Source organism: Narcine bancroftii, chromosome 4 (genome assembly GCF_036971445.1).
Source record: "Narcine bancroftii isolate sNarBan1 chromosome 4, sNarBan1.hap1, whole genome shotgun sequence".
Lineage (NCBI taxonomy): Eukaryota > Metazoa > Chordata > Chondrichthyes > Torpediniformes > Narcinidae > Narcine > Narcine bancroftii.
In genome coordinates, this window is record NC_091472.1 from 278,722,861 (window position 1) to 278,737,194 (window position 14,334).

General features: G+C 40.9%; 1 protein-coding gene across 4 annotated transcripts in view; it reads right to left on the reverse strand.

Annotated features, from left to right (window-relative positions):
* The window catches only part of thsd7ba (thrombospondin, type I, domain containing 7Ba), a 1,034,072-nt gene that overhangs the window by 55,024 nt on the left and 964,714 nt on the right, over positions 1-14,334 (reverse strand). For all 4 annotated transcript variants that reach the window (XM_069935130.1, XM_069935128.1, XM_069935129.1 and 1 more), the window contains one exon: positions 9,369-9,540. In XM_069935130.1, coding sequence (XP_069791231.1) covers positions 9,369-9,540 — 172 coding nt within the window. The remainder of the gene's footprint in view (positions 1-9,368; positions 9,541-14,334) is intronic.

Consider the following 14,334-nt stretch of genomic DNA (forward strand, 5'->3'; position numbering starts at 1 on the left):
CAAATGGCATCAACCAACTCTTCATCCTGGGGCCACACTATTTTATTTCAACACAAATTTATTCTAATTTCATTGAACGGCTGCTGTGAGTAAAGCGCAACCAAGGCACAACACTGGCTGAATATTTGCTTCTATCTTCACCAAAGATTTATGTATTACTTCTGAAAACATTTACTTTTTACAATTTTATACTTGTATTCAATTTTTTATATTTATTTTCCTTTATGTTTATGCCAGTTGCTTGAGGTTGCCGATTGCTTTAATTCTGGATAACAGGTTTTACTGCACAAATGAATGAAGCTGAATCTTAACCACAGCACACTCCTGATACATTATATTTCACTTATGTTCAGACAAAATGACTAGGTAAGGGAAATGAATTCTAAAGCAATGGGATCTGGGATTGATCCAATCCCATACACAGCAGTTGATCAGCCAGGATGGACAGAATGTTGTTTGGATAAAACACATTCTACAGCTGCAGCTTTGGATTGGCCACACCAATAAAATATTCCTATCCCTTTTTTGGTAATGGTGCATGGGACAATGATGTTTTCACAAAATAATTTGGTAAGTGCATGCAAGATCAGTTTCAAATTGACTCAGGTTATGTGGGTGCAGGCTCAAAAAGGAAAGCTTTTTTCTGCTCACCCTTTGACCACAGTAAATCACTGGTCATTATAGATTGCATCTGATTCTCATTCCATCAGAATAATGGAACGGAACATCTAGTAGACAAAGGTGCCTGCTGTCATGGGCTCACTTTGTGCTGGCAATGGATCCTCAGGTAGAGGCCGTCATCAGGATCCAGACATTAAAGGTTAGGGAGTGGGCCAGAGGAGTTCAAAATTAACTTATTTGCTAATGACGTATTGAGCCCACCTCACTGACAAAAGGCAAAGGAGGAAAAACCCAACACCCAACCCCAACCAACCAATTTTCCCCTGCAGCCGCCGCAACCGTGTCTGCCTGTCCCGCATCGGACTTGTCAGCCACAAACGAGCCTGCAGCTGACGTGGACTTTTACCCCCTCCATAAATCTTCGTCCGCGAAGCCAAGCCAAAGATTGATATATCTGACAGACCCTGCGACTTCTCTGCCTCGACTGAAAATGGTACTGAAGGACTATGGGAAACTTTCTGGGTACAAGATCAATTGGGAAAAGAGTGATGCCACTCACCAAGGGTAATTATAGTCAATTTAAAGAAAACAGTAATTTAAAGTGGCCATAGGAGGGGATCAAATATCTAGGAGTTAATATTGATGATAACTTGAATAATCTATACAAGTTAAACTATGCCCCCTTGCTGAAGAGAGACAAAGAGGACCTAAAGAGGTGGATGTCCCTGCCCAAATCATTGGTGGGCAGCGTTAACTGAATCAAAATGTATGTATTTCCAAGATTCTAGTATCTTTTTCAAACATTGCCTGTGCCGTTGCCCCGGGCTTTCCTTAAACAGCTACTACATAAGGTTAAAAGGTTTCTTTGGAGTGGCAAGGTGCCAAGGGTCTCTATGGAAAAATTAACATGGGACTATCATCTAGGCGGATTGAGAATGCCAGACTTCAAAAAAATATTATTGGGCAGCTCAGTCAAAGTACATCACCACTTTCTTTCAGGGAAGAGGTGTACCATCCTGGGCACAAATTGATCTACACTTAGTGGATGAGAAGATAGCAGAAGATTTCATTTACAAATGGGATGCTACATTGCTGTCAGGGAAGAAGGGAAGCCACATACTAAAACAACTGATTAGTATCTGGCCCAAAATTAACCAGTATCTGAACTCTAAAAACACCCCGACTCCTAATAAATTAATACCATTAACAGTAGGTAACAAGATCTTGGGCACCTGGCGCTGTAATAGCATCAGGTGCATAGAGAAGTGCTTCGAGCAGGGGCATTTAATGTAATTTGAGGTTAAAAAATAAATATGCTTTGCCAAATCAGACATTCCACTGCCATCTTCAAATAAGGTATTTTCTACAGGACATATTGGGTTCAAGTTAGGCCCTAACTCGATGCAGTAACATAGAACCCTTGATTCGAAGAGGGAGCAGTAAGAAATTTATTTCAGCGATGTATTGCCTGTTCCAGTCGGAGAGACCCAAACTGGGCCTTCATAGGTCAAGAGAAAGATGGGAGTTGGAGTTGGGCATTGCAATTGATGAGAGATGCTGGTTTGACTTGTGCTGGGAAAGCATGACCACAGTCATCAGTGCAAGGTACAGGCTGGAGCAATAAAACTTTTTGCACCAGCTGCATCTAATGCCACAGAAAATAAGCAGGTCAAAACCGGAACTCTCCGACCAATGCTTCACATATGGCATTGCGACTGGGATGTTGATGCATGCAATCTAGTCATGTACCAAGGTGAGGTCCTTTTGGGTAGATCTAGGCCAAGGCTTGGGGAAAATTATAGGCAAGGGATTCCCACAGGACCCAGAGCTGGGAAACGTAATGGACATAAGGCTTACAATGAAACTGTCCAAATTCTAAATGCAATTTGTGTTAATCGCATTGGCGGTGGCCAGGAAGTGCATAGCGGTGACTTGGAAGTCTGACTCTAGCCTTAGCATTGAACAATGGAACAAGGAAATACAGAGCTGTGTTCCTCTGAAGAAAATAACCTGAGAAACAAATGCAGTACCTTTCATAAGATCTGGCAGCCATATATGCACTACATAGGTGCCAGGCGGTGATTGGTTTCCTTGTTCCTTGCTGCAGCTTCCTCTCCCTCACACTGATCCCCATCAAGGCAAGTCAGGAATGAATATCGACCCAGAGGCCGCCCACTGAGCTGCGACAATCCCTGCCTTTTATTTATTATTTATTTTCCTGGTGTTAAAGCTTTGTTGTTGAAGTTTGAGGGAGCAGTCTTGTTTTATGTGTAGGGGAGGGAGTTGGTAGAGACACAGGCTTGTATATATAGTCATAAAGAAAAATGAATATATGTATACTTGAATGTGAACTGCCATTGTTGGCATGACACTGTATATGGCTGTACAAGCTAGTGTGGAAATATAAATAAAATATTTTAAATAAAATAATGGAATGGAACTTGGGTGTGTTCCATCAAGTCCATTTTCCAAGATCAAGAGGATGAAAGCGAATGTTTGACCCAATTAAAGGTTGGGGTCCTCGCAGTGAAGTGGAATTCACAGTCTGTGTATTGTTCAGATGGCTGGCTCCTCCTTTGGCTCCACCCTCACCTACTCCAATATAAACCCTGGTTTTCCTGCCTTATCTCAGATTCACCTGAGACTATTGTGTCTACTGGCAATTGATTGTAAGCTATTAAAAGCACGTTTGTCTCTGAGTGGAATCAGTCATGCTACAATTTTAATAGCTTAAATTGGAACCAGGATGGAAGCCCTGTTGAAGCCAGGCATGCTCCAGGACGACCCTCTGTCCCCAGAGGAATTTGCCTACTGGCTGGAGTGATTCTAGTCCAGCCTAGCAGCCACACAAGATGTCTTCAACTCCAATAGTCTCTGGAGGTCTGCACTTCTCTCTCGAGTCAGCCCCAAGGGGTTCACTGTCATCAAAGATGGTTCATAGATACCTATGAGTCTGCCATAGAATCCTTGAAGGCCCACTGTGAGGCACTGACTCTTGCAACGTCGGCAGCGTCCAGCTGAGTCGCTGGGCAATTATGTCCTTGAACTGTGGGCCTGACTAGAAAATGCCACTATGAATCGGCCATGGCCCGGGTGAAAGAGGAGGAAGAAATCTGGGACACCCTCGTGGTAGGAGTGAGGTCGAGGTTGTATATAGAAATGTTTTTGGGAGATAAATTGGGAAAGGTTTGTTAGATTAAAACACTTTAAAAACAGATCTTATTTGAAAAACTGGAGCTCTGCTTATGCTAGACATAGTGGCTTCTTTCAATTTTTGCAAGAACTTTGAAGAGTGCTCAGAAGACACCACTAATGGATTATTGTTTACCAAAGGCAACAGATGAAAGAGCAGGCTGGAGCCGCAGCTGTCTGAAAGGAGAGTCGGATGGTGTAAGTGGGACATGTGGTTTTGTAAGCAGAGAGAGTCAAACAGGCTTTCTCTCAGAGAGAACAAAAGACAGAGAGAGAAGGGGTGGGGGGGAAGAGATCAGCAAGAGCAGCTGGAACTAAAACGGAAATCTGACATGAAGCCCCAGTGTGGAAGATGGCCTAGTCACAGCCCTTGTGGTTCATGCAAGAGGAGAGGATTGGCTATCTAATGTTTCATTTGGAATAAAAGAAACAAAAAGGAACTCTGTGGTGACCAGAGAGAGATGAACAAAATGGTACAGTTTGAAGGCCACCTTCCCTTATCTCAACAACATCACCATTTGTGGACACTCTCTGGAAGATCATGACACCATCCTCCAGTGGTTTCTCCACATGGCCAAGGACCTGAACCTCACATACAACTCCAGTAAATGCATGTTTTGGACTAAACATCTGGTGATCCTGGGCTATGTGGTGGAGAATGGCATCATTGCCCCTGACCACAAAAGAATGTATCTCCTGTTAGACCTCCCAATCCAGAATATTATGAAGGCCTAAGGAGGTGAATGGGCTTCTTTTCTTACTATGCCCTCTGGGTCCCTCACTACGTGGATAAAGTCCACCCCATCTTAAAATCCACCTCCTTCCCATTATCAGCTGAAGCCCAGACGGCTTTTGATTACGTTTGGAGCTACGTCGCAAAGGCCATCATACATGTGGTGGACGAGAAAGTGATGCCTCTGACGTAGCTCTGGCCGCTACCCTTAACCAGGCCTTTTACTCCCGCACCCTACAAGGCTTTGGAACCCATCAGTGGAGAAAGCAACTCAAGCCATTGTAGAGGCCATCAGGCACTGGAGGCATTACCTGGCTGGCAGAAAATTTACACTGCTCACCGACCAGCGATCGGTGGCATTCATGTTTAATAATGCAAAAAGGGGAAAAATAAAGAATGATAACATCACTAGGTGGAGGATAAAATTGTGACATAGCATACAGGCCAGGTACTCTTAATGAACCTCCAGATGCCTTGTCAAGAGGAAGCTGTGCCTCTGCACACACCAGCCAGTTGTGGTCACTGCACAATGAGCTTTGCCACCCAGGCATCACCCACATGGCTCATTTCATCAAGGCACGCAACCTGCCCTACACCATTAAGGATATCAGGGAAATTATCAGGTCCTGCTAGGTCTGCGCAGAGTGCAAACCACACTTCTACCACCCTGACAAAGCGCACCTGATAAAGGCATCCCGCCCCTTCGAATGATACAGTGTTGATTTCAAGGGACCCAACCCTTCCACTAACAGAAATGTGTATTTTATCAACATCATTGACGAGTATTAACTGGTCCATCCCCTGCCCAGACATGACCACCACCACTGTCATCAGGGCCTTGTATTCTATTTTCACCCTGTTCGGGTTTCCCAGCTATGTCCATAGTGACCAAGGCTCATCATTAATGAGCAAAGAGCTACAACAATATCTGCTCGTAAGGGGCATCGCCTCAAGCAGGGCAACTAGCTACAATCCCTGGGGAATGGCAAGTTGAAAAAGAGAACGTGACTGTATGGAAGGCTCTACGATCCAAAGGGCTTCCAGACTCACACTGGCAAGAAGTCCTTCCCACGTCGCTGCACTCCATAAGGACACACCTCTGCACTGCAACCAACGCAACTCCTAATGAGATTATGTTCACGTTCCAGAGGAAATCCACATCTGGGACTACTCTCCCAGCTTGGCTAATGGCACTGGGACAAATCCAGCGGAGAAAGCATGTGGGGAGGAGCAAGGCAGACCGCCTGATCAGGAAGGTGCACCTGCTGCACGCTAACCCAAAGTATGCCTACGTGGCATACCCTGGAGGCAGAGAGGAGACCATCTCGATCAGAGACCTTGTATCTGCCAGAACTGAGGATCCAATGCGTCAAACGAGCCAGAAACTACCAAGAACCTCACCCAGGGTCCTGGACATCACTGCTTGGGAGGTGGCCCAATCCACTCCACGACCAGAGCAGAAGCCCTTGAGACCCAGTAACCTTGTACCGCAGGGGGACCAGGAAGTTCAGGAAGCCCAAAGTCCTCCAATTCTAAGGATCTCAACCAGAATAACTAGACCCCCTGACATACTTGTCAATATTTGTGAACTATTAGTTTTTTTTTAATGTTTGGTCTCTGTTTTTCACCCACAGGTTCTCTTCTGAAGGAAAGGGTGAATGCAGTGAACTGGAATTCACTGTCTGTGTATTGTTCAGATGGCTGGCTCCTTCCTTGGCTCCAGCCTCACCTACTTCAATATCTTTGGCTTGGCTTCGCGGACGAAGATTTATGGAGGGGGTAAAAAAGTCCACGTCAGCTGCAGGCTCGTTTGTGGCTGACCAGTCCGATGCGGGACAGGCAGACACGATTGCAGCGGTTGCAAGGGAAAATTGGTTGGTTGGGGTTGGGTGTTGGGTTTTTCCTCCTTTGCCTTTTGTCAGTGAGGTGGGCTCTGCGGTCTTCTTCAAAGGAGGCTGCTGCCCGCCAAACTGTGAGGCGCCAAGATGCACGGTTTGAGGCGTTATCAGCCCACTGGCGGTGGTCAATGTGGCAGGCACCAAGAGATTTCTTTAGGCAGTCCTTGTACCTTTTCTTTGGTGCACCTCTGTCACGGTGGCCAGTGGAGAGCTCGCCATATAATACGATCTTGGGAAGGCGATGGTCCTCCATTCTGGAGACGTGACCCATCCAGCGCAGCTGGATCTTCAGCAGCGTGGACTCGATGCTGTCGACCTCTGCCATCTCGAGTACCTCGACGTTAGGGGTGTGAGCGCTCCAATGGATGTTGAGGATGGAGCGGAGACAACGCTGGTGGAAGCGTTCTAGGAGCCGTAGGTGGTGCCGGTAGAGGACCCATGATTCGGAGCCGAACAGGAGTGTGTCATACCCACTTCAATATACACCCTGGTTTTTCCACCTTACCTCAGATTCACCTGAGGATTATTGTGTCTACCGGGCATTGGTTGTAAGCCATTAAAAGCATGTTTGTACTCCTTATTTGTCTCTCAGTGCAATCAATAATGTTAAAATCCTCAATTACTATCTACAAGTATTTTAAGGCCTCACTTAGCGTTAGTAAGAAACTTGAGATGGCAGAATCAAAGCAAACTGGTAACAACAACATCAAGCAGGAAGTTCTGCTGGTCATGGCTTCTGAAAGTTGATTTTTAGCCAAATATTCTGCTTAAACTTCCCTCCTTAGGAAACAACAAAATCACCAAAATATTTCCAGATGAAGGCAATTCTCTGAGAAGTAATAAACTGCATGTACATAAAAGAAAATGTAAATGTTGTTAACTGATTGGAACCTGATTGAATGGAACTTCCCAAATTCGAAACCTTCAAGATTTGAATTTGCCTTGTGGGGCCTGAACTCTTTGTGACTTTGGATTTCACCAAAAATTCCCATTTGAGGGGTGCTTTCACATTTTGAAAAAATGTTGCTTTCAATCTTGTGAAAACTTGGTCCATCAGAAAACTTGTATTAAGTCTTTGAAAGTACTTCTACAGATGAGCAATGTTAATTCCAAATGAAATTTGGGACATGTTACAGGATATGTTAGAATAGTTATGGGTAAAATATGTCTTTAAAAGAGATAGATTGTGAAGGTTTAGTTTATGCTATACTTCACAAAAAGAGAAACAATTCACAAAAGACATCTCATTTAAAATGCAAGAGCTTTGCTGAAGTGAGACATTGTGTCACCACAGAGACAATGGAACTGATTTTGAAAAGAACTTCACAAAGAGGTGCAAATGGAACAATTACCAAGCAGAGGTTGATAAGATCTTTCAAAAATTGGGTTTGGAGCATTGGGGGTGGTCATTTGTTTTTTTTACAAGCAATGAGGAAAAAACAAACAAGTGATTTCTCTTTTGGAGAGAGTGAGAAGTCAGTTCTACCATAGCAGTTGAGGCTGCAAAATGGCAAAGTGGCAGGCTTGTTGAAAACCTCATTTTGAAGATGGAGTGTGAGTTCTGAGTTCAGTCTGTTCAAAATCTTTATAGTCTTTACAAGAGGAAAGGTCTGGCTAGAGCGTTTCTCCTGAAATAAAGGAAACAAGGGGAACTCTATGGTGACCTGGAAAAAGGGGTTATCTTTTGGAAAACCCATGATGGGGCAAGATTCTTCAACAAGACACTGAGGTGACTGATTGGAGCAAATCAGTTTGTGTGTGTCCAACGAGCAACAAATATATCTCTGAAACCAACAAGAACCTTCCTGAGCAGTAACCATTTAACGTTAAGCACCAGAGCCTGGAGAAGATTCATAAATATTGAATTCTGTGCACAGTATGAGAATTGCCTGATAGCAGTGAACTTGGAGAAGTGAAAAGTAAATGATTGGACAGTGAAACAGAGAACTTTCCTAAACATATACATACTACATTCACGTGCACTTAGAATTAGAAGGGGGTTAAGTTAATAGTGATAAAGTTAAAGATTGATCCTGTTATTATGTTTAAAGAAAATTAAAAGCAACTTTTGTTGAAGTAACCATTATCTTGGTGAATTTCTATTGCCGCTGGGTTTTGGAGTCCTCTGGGCTCGTAACAGATGTAATAAAGTTCATGCAAGTATAAACAGGATCAATGATTAATGTGATATGTCAGGCATATTTTGGACTGTCATGCCATCTTGTACATATTGCAAATGTGCAAACATTATTTGTAAGTGCACAAGAATGAAATAAAATCAACAAATCAACAAAGTATATAATATGTCAGATTATTGTGAAGGATAATACATTCTGAGGAAAGGTTAACAAACTGGAATAGGAATTGTTTGATTTTTTTAGAGTTCTTATGATGTTTTCTATTTTAAAAAATTAAAATATATTTTAATATTTTAATTCATATTTCCAAATATACAGCAATTTTCTCTTTTTTTTAAAAATTGGACTGAGATCATCAACAGCACGCAAATAAACATTCATAACACTGTGGCAGAAATATCTGGAATAATTGGGTGCCTAATTTGGGTGCCTAATTTACCTCAAAATATCTTGGGTAATTTATTTATGCTGAAGCCAATAAATCATGCTGTTGTATCCTGGCCCCGCCCAAAAGAATCACAGAAATAATACATGACAATAAAGATCTTGTGCAATTGTAATAATAGCCTGAATCAAAAAGACTCAAAAACTTTGATAATCACTGGCATATAATTTCAATTCTAATGTGATGACACTTATATTTCCCCCAAACAATTAAATCATCAATAGAATCATATAAGCATTCTAGTATTAATTTGAAGGTCTCAGTAAAATTGCAATTAATTTACAAAGATTATTTTGGCAGATCTATTATAATACACATAAGAAATTCTGTGGAAATATTACCTGGACACGGTACAGAACAAGATATTTTTAGTCCCCAATCAATATCATTTATTCCAACTGCCTTATTGCCACACATCTCATTTTCCACCACCTTTGGTGATTCAGAGAGTGTGCCCTCATGAGCAACACAAGACACATGACGCACTTTAAATCCGCCTCCACACTGTGCACCCTGCAAAACAAATAATTGCTGATCATTTTTGAGGCAATGAAAGAACCATTATTAAAAGTGAAGGCTAAAGCAAATTCATTCAAAGATATCTGAATTAAGAAAGCTAAATATTAAAATGTAGTCAACTTTAATTTTCCTGCTATAGATTGTTAAAGTTATTTATATTATGCTTCCTTGTCATTGGATAATAGCAAGGAAATTGTTAGACACAAACAATCTGGTTGCCAAAGTTAAATCATCAAATAAATTGAACCATATCGGTTATCTATGAATCATTTGCACTCACCAGAAAGCAGAATGAAATGATAGAGGTAGCAAAGAGGATCAATAAATACAAAGCTTTCCAACGACACCCTCACCTAACATAATTAACAAGGTTATTTATACTCGCAAAATTCTTCTGTTGATTTATTATAGAAGACAGGAAAATAGGATGAAAATTGAATTATTTTGAGCTCTTTTCTGGTTTAACAAATTATCTAAATTTCCAGTCAGAAAACAGATTTTATGTTCTTACAAGCATTAAAGCTGCAGAAAAGTAAACAATCCTTTTATTCTTTATCACTGTAGCAACATTTCAGTGGAAGTGTCTTGAAATCTTTGGCAAAAGAACTATCTAATCTGGTAGTACAGGAAATAACCTAACTTTCCATCATATATTTTCCATGTGCAGTGCCATAGGATTTCAGCAAGCAGAGGCAGAGCCTGGAAGGAGAACACTGGCTTCAACCCTAAGCTATAGGAATGTCTGTTTTTCCTGAATGTTTGACATTATAACCTACACACAATTACCAAATGGTGTGATATAAAACCTACACACAATTACCAAATTTCTTTATCAATCATGTGTAATGCATTTGGCTAAATTATTATCAATGTCAACATGTCTCTTGAACCAACTTCTTCTATCCCTCATGTTCATATACTGTTTGTTTCGTCCTCTCTTTTTAAAATTCCATTCATTCCATTCTGATAAAGATTAAAATAATTATCTTACCTCATTCCTAATTCTGCAGAATGACTGGCTTCAAATAAATTGTCCAATTATCTTTAATGAGCAATGTGCCTTTGTCAAAAAAAAATCTCTTCAAAATTCTATTATTCTGCACTAACTCAAAGGAGATTTTGTTAATTGAAATCTATGGTGACTTTACAGCAAACACATTGCAAAAATTTAATGTAAGAAAGAAAGAATATTAACATTAACTTCCAATTTACTTTATTCTTGGAACAACTCAAACTAAGTAATATCCAATTAAAAATGAAAAAAGAAAATGCTTGACCATGCTGGTCACAAATGTTACTTTGATGAAGGAGTATTATTATCTTTTGGGTAGGTGGCCTGTATGTATTGAGGTTGTTTGTGAAAAATCTACTGTAACAAATTTTCATTGGTGACTATCAAGAGGAAAAATAAACACTTTTCATGTCCTAGACTCTTCATCAAAACTGTTAATGTGCGAAAACAAGTTATTTGAGATGCAACCAATTTCTGGTAAACTTCGGCATGCCATCATGCAAAATTAAAAATGGGTTAACTAACCAATTAATTGGTATTCAGAGAGCTATTGAGAATAAGATCAGTTCATCATGGGATGTCTGGGCCAGGATAATTGGCAAATAGTTCATGCAGCACTCCTTCAGAACTAAACGAATGCAAGTCTGGATCATATTTTTGTGTCCCAGAGTGCTGCTTGAATTAAAACGTCATGATTCAAATGTGCGTTTAATTTCAAGCTTATTTGTGATCTAATTGTACCAGTACAACCTGACGAAAATGTGTTCTCCTGTTCACTGTGCAGTACCGTGCACAATACATGTACAGACAAATGACACATATACACTGTACATACAGTATGTACAAAAATTAAAATAATTATTATCAATAAATAGTAGAATAACATAAAGTTGTTTTAGCAGGTCATTCAGCAGTCCCATTGATCATGGAAAGACTCTGTTCCTCAGCCTGGTTGTTCAGGCTTTGATACTTCCGTAACTTTTTCTGAGTGGAGTAGCTGGAGTGGCAGAGCTATTTAAATAATGATCCAAGTAAATCACATCGATCAAGGGGGAGGGAAACCCCAATTATCCTCTCTGCCACTTTTATGGTCCTGTGGATTGTCCTCTGATCCAATGTGCTACAACAAACATACCACACTGTGATGCAGACACTCTCAATAGAGCTCCTGTCGAAACTTGACAGGATGGTGGCAAGTAGCCTTGCCAGTCTCCGCCTTCTAAGGAGGTGCATTTGCTGATGCAGCGATGTTGTGTGTCCAGGATAGGTCACTTTTTAAGTGGACTCCGAGGAACTTGATGCTCTCCACTCTCTCGCAATGATCTTCCTGAAGTCCACCATCATCTCCTATGTCTTGTCCGCATTGAGACTCAGGTTGTTATTCTCACACCGTATGATGAGATTTTCCGACTCTTCTCTGTGGTTGCTGATGAGGCCAACAACTGTCCGACATGTCATCTGCAAATATGATTACTCTTTTGGAGCTGTATCTGGCACTGCAGTCATAGGACAGTAGTATGAACAGGAACGGACAGAGCACACAGCCCTGAGCTGTGCCAGTACTCAGTATGATGGTTCTCCATGTTCTACTGCCTACCTGCACAGCCTGCAATCTTTCTGTTAGGACATCCAGAGAGGCATGCTGAGTCTTAGTGAGTGATGCAACCGAATGAGGCTGTGGATGATTTTGCATTCTAATTTAGAAAACTTTGAGACTATGCTTGCTTTCACCTTTTTTTGAGATAGCCAGAACTTTTATCATGGGAAACGAAAAGTCTTTTGTGGATGATAAGAATATTTTCCATCCAGTGAAAGAAATAACATTGATATCTCCTAAGATTCAGAAAGCAATTCAGGTGGACCGAAAGGTGGAACGGTTGGTGTAGCAGTTCGCACAGTGCCTTTACAGCACCAGCGATCGGGACTGGGTTTCGAATCCTACGCTGTCCGAAAGAGGTTTGTATATTCTACCTGCATCTATGAGGGTTTTCCCCGGGGCTCCGGTTTCCTCCAACCATTCAAAACGAACCGGGAGTGTGTAAATTGAGTGGCACGGATTCACGGGACAAAATGGCCTGTTACTGTGCTGCATGTCCAAATTTAAATTTTAAAAAATTAAATGGTGCTAACGAGAAAATATGCCAGTTAAAAAATAAATACCCATTATCACAGGCCACTGAAGTTACAGACTGTTCACTATAATTCAGCACAGAATCACAGATGTAGGTATCTGAAATAATGAATAAAATGATGGAACAACTCAGAGATCAAGCAGCATCTGTAGAAGCAGAGGCAGGGGAGTCTTTTAACACTAGTTCATTAATGTATTAATATACTTATTTTTGATTTGTTGTCGATATTCTTTATCAATTATTGCCTTCCTGATACATCACAGCTCAAATCCCAACAATGAAATAATGCTTTAAATCAGTGGTTCTCAACCTTTTACTTTCCACTCACATACCACTTTAAGTAATCCCTATGGCATCGGTGATCTGTGATTAGTAAGGGATTGCTTAAGGTGGTATGTGAATGGGAAGGGAAGGTTGAGAATCACTGAATTGTTAATGAAATATTTTGTTTGAGAAAAATTGTCATTGGCCCATTTCCTTTGGAGTTAAGAAACCGTGCACATAACGTGTCAATTAGGTACGATTAAAACAGTGGTTTTCAGACTTTTTCTTCCCACCCACATGCCACCTTAAGCAATCCTTTACTAATCATAGAGAACCTATGCATAGGAATTACTTAAAGTGGTATGTGAGTGGAAAGAAAAAGTTTGAAAACCACTGCTTTAAATAATGAAAGCTGATACTAAATTATAAAGGCCTGAATTTTCAGCATGTAACTGCCGATTTTTCAGTATATCCCGAACTGTTGGGATTCTTTCTTGAGTATTTTACCAGCTGGACCTGGAATCTTATGAGGAAATGCTTAATTCTCCACCACTAAAGAAAGGACATCTTTTTGAGCAATTTAGCATAGGAATCAGGCTTTTGTCCATCAAATGAAAAAGAATGACTTTCAGGAACTTGGGTAAGGTGTAGTTTATGTTACACTTGAGAATTATTTATGGGAAAGTTTGCTAGTATTATTTTGGAGAGTTAAAATGGACTGGCAGAGTGCGGGGGAGTGGGTGGGATCCAAAGTAGTAGGGTATCAGGTGAGAATGCATAAAGGTTAAAGCAAGCAAGTCACAGAAAGAGTAGTTAGTATCTGGAATAAACTACCAGAGAGAGCGGTGAACACAGTAACAGTGACAACCTTTGGCATCTGGATAGATACTTGAAAGACCAAGCCATAGATGGATGTGGAACTAATGCAGATCTCTAGGACCATAGTTAGGAATGATTATCATTGGAGAATTGGTGGGTTGAATTCTACACTTGCATTGTTTACAGTCAAAAATCTGGCTTGAATTATTTTCAAGACTTGCAATTTCAGAAATATTTGAAAGTATTCAAAATTATTTGACAACAAGATGTCATGACTTAAATGGAGCTATAAACTACTTCAATAATATTGTGGGAAAAGTTCATTCTGACCTCTGCTTGTGACACATTTATGCCTAGAAGGATCTGTCAGGGAGCATGCTTTGTCATTGGGGTTGCACCTGGTTTTATGCAGCAAGTTAACCTTTGGAGACATACATTCATGAATATGCTATTTTTGTAGGTCAGCTGTGAATGTGCATGATTCACCACTTGCTGCAAGTTCTTACTACAAATGTTTCATGGAATATGTTATACAAATCATACATTATAAACTGGATGCCG